The 11109-nt window shown below is 41.7% G+C and overlaps 1 protein-coding gene across 4 annotated transcripts; it reads right to left on the minus strand.

The window, feature by feature from the left end:
- Positions 1-311: 311 nt before the first annotated feature.
- Positions 312-10583, minus strand: LOC125525486 (histone-lysine N-methyltransferase CLF-like). Of its 4 annotated transcripts, none has more exons than XM_087535553.1 (16): positions 10461-10583; positions 9143-9256; positions 8720-9048; positions 8287-8448; positions 7479-7563; positions 7213-7362; positions 7082-7129; positions 6949-7014; positions 6541-6830; positions 5693-5786; positions 5364-5575; positions 3920-4051; positions 2898-2988; positions 1408-1455; positions 1188-1316; positions 312-994 (listed from the first exon to the last, which is right to left on the minus strand). In XM_087535553.1, exons 1-16 carry the CDS (start codon positions 10551-10553, stop codon positions 632-634), a joined length of 2406 nt encoding a protein of 801 aa, XP_087391679.1. In that variant the 5' UTR covers positions 10554-10583; the 3' UTR covers positions 312-631. The 4 variants fall into 4 exon arrangements, with proteins under 4 accessions (XP_087391679.1, XP_048546440.2, XP_087391678.1 ...); XM_048690483.2 differs by lacking the exon at positions 10461-10583 and adding exons at positions 9337-9445; positions 9582-9942 and having other exon boundaries at positions 5364-5786; XM_087535552.1 differs by having other exon boundaries at positions 5364-5786.
- Positions 10584-11109: the final 526 nt, after the last annotated feature.

Below are 11109 nucleotides of genomic sequence, written 5' to 3' on the forward strand. Positions count from 1 at the left end.
TACGAGAGGCGAAAACCTGCCTGAACTTTTTCATCAGACCACACCAACTCTCTCCAGGCTGACTTTGACCCTCCATCAAATTTACCACAAGTGAGATGGCAACTCAGCATACGAGTATATCTGATGGACGGCCCTTGCATCTTGATTGCCAAACCAGCAACAGCAAGCCATGATGACAGGGCGTGTTGCTCGAACGACAAATCCCTCGCAACGACCATCATCTCGCCTGGATCAGCATGTGCGGTCTGGGAAGTGCAAACGCACCAACAAAGGCAAAAAAAAACTCGGTGTGCAGGGCACAGATCACAACATACATTGAACATAGTTATTCAATTAAACCAACGGCGCAGCATGATCGCCGGCCACCGAAACTGATACAGCGTCCGGTGCAGTTTCCAGCCAAATAGACCGGATGCCCGCAACACCACTGACCCCAATCGCCGCTACGGCGTGGGCACCTTATTACAAGCCCTAGGGCTGAATAAAACCCGACACTTATTAAATGGTTCATGCTCCATCCACAAGGAGTGCTGATAAAGGTGCCAACGAATGTCAAAGTTCAAAATAAAGGTGCTGAGGTAGCTTCTGAATTTCAGCCCCGTGACAAAAAGAATCAACCAATGGTGTTTCTTCACCGGGCATGCTTCCTCGGTCGCCCTCTGGAAGACTTCCGAGGCCTCTTTGCTCGTCCGCTGGAAGATTGCCCGGGGTCTTTTGCTCCAGGAGCATCAGCCTTCTTTGCGCTTCCACTGGAAGATTGACCGGGGTCTTTCGCTCCAGTGGCATCATCAGCCTTCAGAGCCCACGCTGGTGCTTCGTCAGGCGCGTAATGGTAATCATAAAAAATCTCCGTGCCTGCATTAATCCGCTCATTGGCGAATATGCCCACCCTATGGTCGCCTGCTACAAACATAACCTTGGCATAGCAATTCGGATCAGGGGAATGGTTGGCAAACTTCAGCTTGTTGCCCATCCTGAAGGCATCGAGAACAAACTGCGTCCAAAGAGTATGCATAAGCAACAGCTAGCGTCTGGATCAGATATAGAATACAGGTTTTTGAATAAACCGAGCTGAGAAGGAGAATAACTCAGCTCATGTAAAAGCACTATAGCTAAATCTAGTGATCAGTCCCACATGTAACCGTGAATGTTTGCATACTGTAACTGGTATATTTCTGCACACGTACCTCAGTATTTAAGTTGAAAAGGAATGATGAATTATCACGGTCATATCTCTGTCCACGCTTGGCTGCTTCCCTATGAGAAATAAGCTCCCCAGTGTACTCCCCAAGACAGTCATCCTTGCCAACAGTATTCTGAAGATTGTGGAAAAGATATTCATGCTTGCCAACATTATTCTGGGGTACTGGAAAAGAATGGTGAAGAGGATGAAAGGAGCAGTTTTACCTTAACGAATGCTCCCCATCCAGAAACATCAGATCTCCCAAGTACAACCTGAAACAAAAGTCACACTAATTCAATACCATCAACAGGCCTAAAAATATGTTTTTTTTTGTTCGAAAGAGGGGCAGGACATTCTAAAAGAAAGTGAGTATTTTATTTCCCTAAGAAAAGTGAATATTTCATAGGGAGGCATGTGTTTTACCGGGTATCCGATGTGTTGTGTCACAACATTAAGTCAATCGTGAACATAAAAATGCAGTTTGCCTCCAATATCTGTTAATGCCTTTTTTTAAAACAAAGGTGGCATTATCCAATTTTCTTTTTCCTTTATTTCAGAAGAAAAAATGCTGTTCTCAAAGGCTACTAATTAAACTTCAATTGATGGTAAGAAAAGTTTTTGCTGAAAAAAGTGTCTGGCTTGAATCAAGTTCACGGTATCAGTTTGTTTTAGTATCCAAATTGGCTCATAGCTGGCTCGGAAAACTTGCGTTGCACGGATACTTCAGAACGTTGCATGGATACTTCAGAAAGTGCGCGTATCAAGCCGGATACTGCCCCGATACAGCCCGATACGTATCCCGTACGTATCCTGTGATTTATCGATTTAAAAAAATATTTGATACATCTAGGATACCTCTGGGATACGTTTTGGATACAACAACCCCTTCGTTCGGCGTGAAAAACTCCTATTTTCTTTCTAAACTTCTGTGATGTGAACTCCTGTTTTATTTGTGAATTGGTTGTGAACTCTTGTTTTCATTTGTGGACTGGTTTGTAGTATGAAAACTTGAACCTAAATTATGCTATTATCTATCTATGCGACTATGTGCGTGTGAATGAGATGTGAGAATTGCGAATGTGATTACCATATTTGTTAAGCAATTATGTCGAACCATCAACATCGTCCATCGAAGGAAGAATGGATTAACCGAAGATATTCAGAATTTTGTTAAGCAATTGTGTCAATAAAACAGTACGCTTCCTACCAAAATCTCATTATTTTTTTTCATATTTTTAATAATTAATATGTATATACAAATGTATCCCCATATCCTAGTTTTTAGAAAATTGCCTTATCGGGCGTATCCCCGTATCGTGAATCCGATACGTAGCTAAGAATCCATGCAACGTAGCAGAAAACCCATAACCAAGAAAAACCATCGCTCATAAGGAATTAGTTCCTAAAGGGCCTATATGGGATACCGGCTTCAACACTAACGAGAGGTAGCTCAAAAGAGATCTAACACTTAAATCATGTTTAAATAGCATATAGCAATTCAGACCATGGTCTGGTGAAACTATCTATAAGTACAACTGTGTAATGGATTGGACATTTGAGCCTGCAGTTATGCACACAAAGTATCTTCTGTCCTTATCTTTATCTTCAGTTTAGTAAGGGATGGGATGAGAAATCATCAATCAAGTATCGACTCAAAGAAATTATAAACAAGATGTCCACAGCATCTGATAAGCATAAGTGCATTGTTGTTTACCTTTTGTTGTTGTCTAAGAAGCAGTTTCATGTTCTGGCATCCATAATTATCACCTCTTTGGTTGGGGACTCCCAATGAACCATCACCACACCTGTAGGTTAGAAAAGGAACAGTTCAATGTTGTTCTAAAAAACTTATGAAGCAAACCACTTCCACAAGGCACTAATGGAACACCCTGTTAAGCAGGACTGGATAACTCTGACGGCCAGTTCTTTTGGGTAGCTTAAAAAATAAGCTGCCTCTCCCCAGCTTAAAAAATAAGCCGCGCCCTAAATTTGTTGAGGCTTCTAAATTAATTATCCCATAACTAGTTCAGAAGCCCCAATGAATGAGAGAGGCGGCTTATGGGGAAAGCTGGGGAGGAGGCGCCTTATTTTTTAAGCCGCCAAAAGAACTGGCCCTTCATACATCTGAGATTGCTTTCAAAAATAAGTTACTCAAGTGAAGTTGCTGTCCAAGATTTGCTGCTTAACTCCATATACATGCATAACAAATTAACAATTGAAGTAAACTACAAAGTCAGAAGATTTCCCATCATTGACATGATTTCAGAAAGTAACTTTCGGAGTTCAGGTAAAAACCCATCGCAAATAAGATATTGTTCTAATTTATTTACACAGTATATCATTACGTCATATTTTAGCAGAGTTAAACAAAGTGCATAAACAAATGGGAAACAGATATGTTTTCACCCCCTTTAAACAATGCACTGGTACACATGAGCATTCAATTAACTATGCTAGCAAATGGGCAACATCATATCAAATTAATAGGCATGATGATTGTCGGCTATGGCTGATGGCTACAAATTTATTTTATTAACTTAAATTCAGTCCCATTGTTTAAGCTTTAGTTGCAGAAATGAGTATCTTGAGATAAAAAAATTAGAATGGTAATTTTGAACTACTTTGGTGCAGGTTGGATCATAGAGTGCAAAGAACAAAAATCACAAGTCTGTCTAAACAGATCATTAAAAATTAACTACACGATCTTTCAAAGGTTCCCCAGTTGCAGATACATACCCTACCCCACAGTTTCTGCACACATCAGGATCACATTCCCTGTCAGCAGCAAAGCATGGGCACTGGCGGTTGCGACACTGAGCCTTTGCACACTTACAACCTCGAAAACGATTCTTGCATGCTTTCGGACACCTGGAATGCAAGGAGCATAAAATTCCACACAACAGATAACAATCTCTAAATGATGACATAAGGATGAGGATATCAAATTGTTTGCATGCTACCGTATGTGTGTTCATCCGTCTTTACAGCTCATTACAATAAAAAATGGAATTTCTCAAATGAAGTAATAATAACAAATTATCGAGGACCTAAGAGTAGTGCTCCCTCCGATCCATATTAGTTGTTGCTCAAACGTATGTATCTAGCACTGAAATACGTCTAGATACATCCGTTTCAGCGACAATTAATACGAATAGGAGGGAGTATTTGATTTCATTCTCTTCTGAGAGTTGATCCATCTATTATGCAGCATCGTAAAATCTTTTTTGAATTCTTAGATATTCTCTATAAAGAGTTCAAGGATGGTAACGAGTCATGAGACAGTAACTCAACTACACAGTATTCATTCGGTATATTAAACAATATAACAGGAAGTTAAAGCAAACTACATCTATAAATATAAGATACATCAGCAATGGTATTGATATCAAGGAGGACAGGCAGCCTCAGTTCACCTACAATAGGACTAAGCAAGCATAATCTCTACTATTAAAGTGGAGTCTGCGGTCGTGATGGTACGTCGTGGTCTGGTTTGGTTTCATAAGTTTGTTGGTTTCACGTTAATTATGGAGAGTATCATTCTTTGGACGAGAGGATCACATTAATTATGGAGAGTATCATTCTTTGAACGGGAGGATTAGGTTAATTATGGAAAGTATCATCAAGCGCTGGACGGGAAGATCACGTTAATTATAGAGTACCATTCTTTGGTTGGGGGGATCACATTACTTATGGAGAGTATCATTCTTTAGACATGAGGATCATGTTAATTATGAAAGTTCATTGAGCATCGGACGGGAGGATAACTAGAATATGTATCCCCCCGTTGCAATGCCCGCAGTGGCGGAGCTACACACACATAACTGGGCGGGCCAAAAATGGCTAGATTAAGATATACACCTAAAAATTTGCACCCAGGAACGAAAATTAGCATCACTCTACACTGAATTCTTGTTTGGTTGGGCGGGCCATGGCCTTGTTTGGCCTTGCCGTAGCTCCGCCACTGAATGCCCGGGCAATTAGCTAGCCTAAACAAAGGATGAGTACCAAACCAAGCCACACTGCAGCAGACGGCAAACAATATTTCTGGTACCAGCCAAAGTAGATTAGACCATGGGAGAGATCAGCGATACATAGAAGAAAAATATATCTATATACTTCAAATGCATAGAAACTTAAGCATAATGATGCAAAATTTTGTAAAGGAACACAATTAACTCACCCACAGAATTTCTCACAGCTTGTATAATTTTCCCGACATGGACACTGTTTCCCACATGCAGATTGACAACCACATGGATTGTAATGCTGACGAAGCTCACCCTTCCTTGCTGCAATCCTTTTCGTTATGAGAGGGTAGACTGCAGATCTTGAGATATGCTTCACCTTTCCTTGCTTTCTAGGACGCCGTGAACCCAGGCCCAACTCATGCCCCTGTGATGTCAACATTGGCAGCACTAACATAAGATACCACCCGGGTGAAAATATAGAGAGTAAACTGAAACCTACTTTTATGAATCCTTTAACAAGAGAAAGAACACCGCTAAAAACCTCAGATGTGCTGCTGTTCTCAATATAATTCATATACTGAAAAACATCACTGCATGATTTCTCTCCATCAAGAAGGTTCCGAGCAATTAAACAACTGCATGAAAAGAAACCCACAGGTTCAGTCTTATGACTATTAATTCCAGAAAGCAGGGTAACCCTATGACTACAATAATGATAATGGAGAATGATGATTCGGCCCCCGGAGTTAGTAAAATCCCAAGAATAACTTCCGACTGTCAACAATCCAAGAAAAGAAGACAGATGCAAGTGACATGTGCTTGCAAATCTTCATGGAAAATGAGTAGTTTTGCGCCCTATCAAAAAAAATCAGTGCCCTAAAAAATATAAGTGGTAGTGGGACTGTGGAGCTAAAATTTTAAAATTAAATCATTAGTGGAAATATTTTTGTAGTTATGTTTCTAAGCCGATGGTCATAGTCCATGCAACTTCCAATAACAAGAATTTTTAAACATTCCATTCTCCAACGTTTTTCCAATCCCCACTACAGCTTCACACGTCTAGGATGATGATGAGGTAAGTAGAAGGCATGAAGAATTATGGATAAACATTACTCATTAAGGATCCATGATCAAAATCTTCCAAATGGCGGAGCATAACCCTTCACACATAACCTTACTTAGTTCAGAATTATGTTGACAGGTTATTCAAAGCTACATAGGAACTTTGACCTGACTGGTTGTATAATACTCCCTCCGTAAAGAAATATAAGAGCGTTTAGATCACTGAAGTAGTGACCTAAACACTCTTATATTTCTTTACAGAGGGAGTAGTAACACACTAACATTAAGTTCAAGGTATAAATTCAGTCATGAGGAGAAAGGTCCAACCTGTTCCTTCCAAAAATCTCCACACCTTTAACTAGAAGCTCTTGCTCAGTCACCATCCAGGATACAAGATTGTCTTCTTGCCTGCATATATTCTTATCGACTAATTCTTCCTTCCTCGAACTATCATGACCATCTGTTGCTGAATGCTCATTATTTGTTTCCACCATCAAATAATTACGATCTTCCACTAAAGCTGAGTTATTCTCCATTTGATGTGCATCCTTCTTCCAAGAACTTGTGCTTGGAGAATTATGTTGTGAGTATGCAACTGAATCTTTGTGTTTGGTGGCCTGTCAATATATGGTTTGAGAACAGTATCAATGCAAGTCGGTGCTTATTTTTCATAATCAAAATTGTCAGAGAAGACAAGCAGCTTTTCAGAAGTCATATACACCATAAAATACGAACCAGTTTATAACAATGACTACCACATGGTCCATCATCCATGCTGTCCCAAGGTGATTGCTTTTCTGCCTGTATGAAGAAGGCACAAATAAGAAAAAACACGTAATTTTGGAAATAATTCTGGAACAAAACTTACAGGAAATATTAAATCTTGAGAACACCCATGTAGTTTGCAATAAAAAACCTGCCAATGTCACGATGAGAAGAATATTCATCAGCAACAAGAGGCATTACATATATCACATGATGATTGATAGATGAGCATACTAGGCATCGCCGACAAAAGAGATTATCGAAGGAATCCAATGCTGCAGCCAAATCTTTATCGTGGTAGATATCTTTCAGTTTGGCATTAAGTTTGGGCACTTCTTTGGAAGAACCTTCAGTATTCTCTCCTTGTAAGATCTCATATCTGGCCTGTAAAAATAGGGCTATGTGTGTTATTGTCAATGGTGAAAATGTAAATTGGAAAAGGAAAAGCCCAAATGGCCAGAATGCTATTGAGATTAACTGACTATGAAGAGAAAGCTAACCTTTATATCACCAGCAGTCTTCTCAAAACATTGAGCTAGGGTCTCCAGCACTTCATCAGACATGCCACATCCGTCAATGGTCATCCTAACATGAAAGTAGAGGAGGAACATAAATTATTACACCAGAACATCAAAATGCCCAGCGAGAGAAAGACATCTTATAGCAGAAGCCAAAATATATTGTTGATCTATCAAGTTTAAGAAAGATGTAAACTCATCAACAGACTACTCAGATTAGAGGTAGACAGTGTAAACTCGATAATTTTGTTCCTGAACAATATGGTAAAAGCAAATCCTGCACCCAGTTTGGATAAAACTCAATAACCTTACTTTTCTGGGGGTCCAAGCTAGGCTAGTTTGATTATGTTCCCACAATGAAAAATAATTAGACAGCAGCAGCAACAGAAGAGACCCTAGGTAGAAAAGTAAAAAAGCCACACATGTGTAACTTATTGCTATTGAAGTTCTCTACTACATGAAAATGAAGTGGACCTATGCATGCCACAATAATTACATAAGTGATATTTTGTATTTGCACTACTTTCATACTACTGTATAAATCTTGATATATTATGTCTTGTGAAATAAAGTTGTGACAATCTTTAAATTTAAAGTAAAGTGTGTGCAATCAATAAAGGAAAATACGACAAACTTATTGCTTTAAAGAAAAGTAAGTGCAATAGCGATCATTCAAAAAACTGTGATTCTTAAACCATAGCAGATGTCAGTCACAAATAAGTGCAGAAGTTAAACCTAGGTAAGGTAAAGTAATGCAAAAGAAAACAATGGAAACCCCAAGTTTGTTTACCGAATAAAACAATCTTCAGAGCTTTTGAATTCCCTTTTCTCCTCTTCATCCTCAACAACTTCATCTTCACTATCACTGAACATTAAAGCTTTACCACAATCTGCATTATAGTAAATATTTTGTCGATGAAATGCAGATTGGTCTTCGGTCATCCTCTGGTTCCTGCATGAAACCCCCAGAAATCTTTTTTCTCAGAAACAGTACGAGACCTTACTCTTGCAAAAGGAGAAAAGTAAAACTCTTATGTACAAAATATACTATTAAAATCCCTATCAGCAAACACTTCCATTCAAAGCATGCCCTCAATCTAATCATAAGCTGTTGCTGCTGCTCTCTACCTCAACCGTGCAGTAGCAACACACAGAGATTCAATATTTAATACATCTGAATCAGTTTTGGGGAGGTTGGGAAGTGCTTGTGATACGAAACAGACCTGTCCAAAAACACCCATGTTGTATAAGGTGGAAGGCCTGACACTGTTGGTAGTTCAATTGGCTTATTAGCATTCTTTGCAGTGAGAATTCCACCCAAAGTAGCAGTCAATGTGCCATACGGACTATCTTCTTCAGAACTGCCACCATCTTTCTCAGCAAGGCACAGTTCAAGACCAAGCGTTGAGCACGACACATCGTCTTGCCTAGGTGTCAGCAGATTCGTGGCTAAACCTGTACCATCCAATGCACTCGTTTGCCAGATTGTTGAAGAACCACGATTGCTCTGCATAATGGTGCTGAGCTTAATCTTGTTATTCTCTACCATATCCTGGAAAAAAAATTATAACAACCAGACAAATGACACCAGGAATATCTGATTAATAAATGCGGAGGGGAGTACAGAATGTGTGGTTTCAAAGCACCTTAATCTCAGCGGAACGAAGTGTCGCGAACTCATTCTTCAACGAGTTAACATAAGTTGAAACGGAGACCTCTCCTAATTCTCCATCCGGTATAGCCTCATCATCCTGAGGAACCTGCATCGACAGTAACTTCATCAACACATGCGTAACACACTCACACAGAGCCGAAAAGAGAGGCGATATTAGACCCCAACCATTAGTTCCACTCAACATTACAGGGGGTCAGGATTCAGGACACAATGCACAACAGAAGTGTGGATTCCACTTTGCAGATAACTCCCAGCTGCTAAGCACAGTAGTGAACTGGGGCATATGATCAGGTACCAACGTTATAAACTGAACTCATAATTTGCTAAGCAAAACTCCAATGGCAGCTCCTGAATTCGAGAGAGGGGGAATACAGGATTAACAACACCCTAAAAAACGAAATGTTGAGCACCTCGGCGGCGGCGGCGATGCGCGTTGCAGGCGGAGGGGTTTGGGGCCGTGAGGCGTCCGCGCCGACGGCGAGCTACGGTGCGGCGGCAGCTCTAGCCTCTAGGGCACAGAGAAGGATTGGGGATTCGGCGGCCGCATTGGGTCGGAGCGTCGAATTGCAGCCTACACCACTAGGTCTCTCCGGGCCGGACCCCGAGCGGCCGGCGGTTGGCGCCGAGAACCTGTATGTGGCGGCGGCGGCCATCAGACCGGACGCTGAGATGCTCTGCGGCGGGGACAGCGTGCCCTCGGCGGAGCGCGGCGGCGGGGTGGTGTATTTTTCAACCTTTTGTGCCGAGCGCACAAACGAGACAAAACTCTCCTAAAAAAGGAAAAAACAAGAAAATAGGAAAAACACAAACGAACAAAATTGTACAAATTGTACACTGATTAAAAGCATCTTTAACAGACGCCGTAAACTCGCGCCCGGAAAAGGCCTTTACAGGCCGCGCAAAATGTGGTTTTTGAATTAATTTTGCCTCGCGCAGAATAGACCATACAAATGGCACCCGTAAAACCGAATATTCTCCACCGCAAACGGATATTCCTTGGGTCGTCTTCTACACTCGTTTTCTTGTTCCTCTGATCGCTCAGCCGGCTGCCCGTCATCCTCCCCCGCCGCCCCCGACCCCCCCCCCTCCCCCCGTCCGTCGTTCCCCGCCGCTCCTGGCCTTGCCCCGCCGCCACTACCCCGACCTAGGCCGCAAGGAGCCGCGGGAGGCCAGCCCGGTCCAAGCGGCCAACATGAATGACCATGGCAGAAACGATGGAGAAGGGCTGAAAGGGTTGCTGCGATACAAATACGGGAGGAGAAAGTAGAGGAATTAGATTGGGACCTCACCAGATGGACCTGTGTGTGGTTGGACACGACGAAGAAGGACCGGATGCGACGAATTTCGCCAGATCCTAGACTCCGGTGTCGGTTCGGTGACATTTGGGGCAAGAAATCTACCCACAGCCAGCGTTGACCGGTATACGGGGCACCCTCAGTTTGGCCTCCGAGCCTTTAAATACAAGGGTCTCGGGTGTGGGTTTTTGGTGGCCTGGAAAATATTTACGTGTTTGACAATTTTACTGTGCCTATTCTATACATTTTTTTTATCAAAACTTTCAAAACCAAAAATTATAAGAGTTTAACCACTTTTACGGTGTCTGCTAGAGATGCTCTAACATATAATTCACACAAGCTCTCCTAAAAGCACCAAAGACACACAATACGAAAATACTCTCCAGCAACATTGTTTTCTCTCTCTCAGTGAATGAAAAGGTCGTTCCAGTCGGCCGTTTATAAACTTTTTTTTATCAAAAACTAACTTTTATAATAGATTTGATCTTTTTGGAAAAAGAAAAACGAAAATTAGCATCTCAGGGCATCTCCAGCCGTTGGCCCCTCAGGGGGCGCCTAAAATCGCCGCCTGGGGGTGAGCCGGCGCAAAAATTGGGCCTGGGGGCGAGTTGGTCCCCAGCCGCCGGCCCCAGGGCCGCCCCCG

Source organism: Triticum urartu, chromosome 7A (genome assembly GCF_056163025.1).
Source record: "Triticum urartu cultivar PI428250 chromosome 7A, HENAU_Tu73, whole genome shotgun sequence".
NCBI classification, from domain to species: Eukaryota; Viridiplantae; Streptophyta; class Magnoliopsida; order Poales; family Poaceae; genus Triticum; species Triticum urartu.

What these genes read in the sequence shown, in the direction of transcription:
- LOC125525486 (XM_087535552.1), bottom strand. Translation starts at nt 10,553, where the DNA reads ATGTCACCGAACCGACACCGGAGTCTAGGATCTGGCGAAATTCGTCGC. An exon ending in AGACTGCTGGTGATATAAAG is followed by an intron (nt 7,363 to 7,478) that starts GTTAGCTTTCTC and finishes CTATTTTTACAG; the next exon opens with GCCAGATATGAGATCTTACA. An exon ending in TTTTCAACTTAAATACTGAG is followed by an intron (nt 995 to 1,187) that starts GTACGTGTGCAG and finishes CTTTGGACGCAG; the next exon opens with TTTGTTCTCGATGCCTTCAG.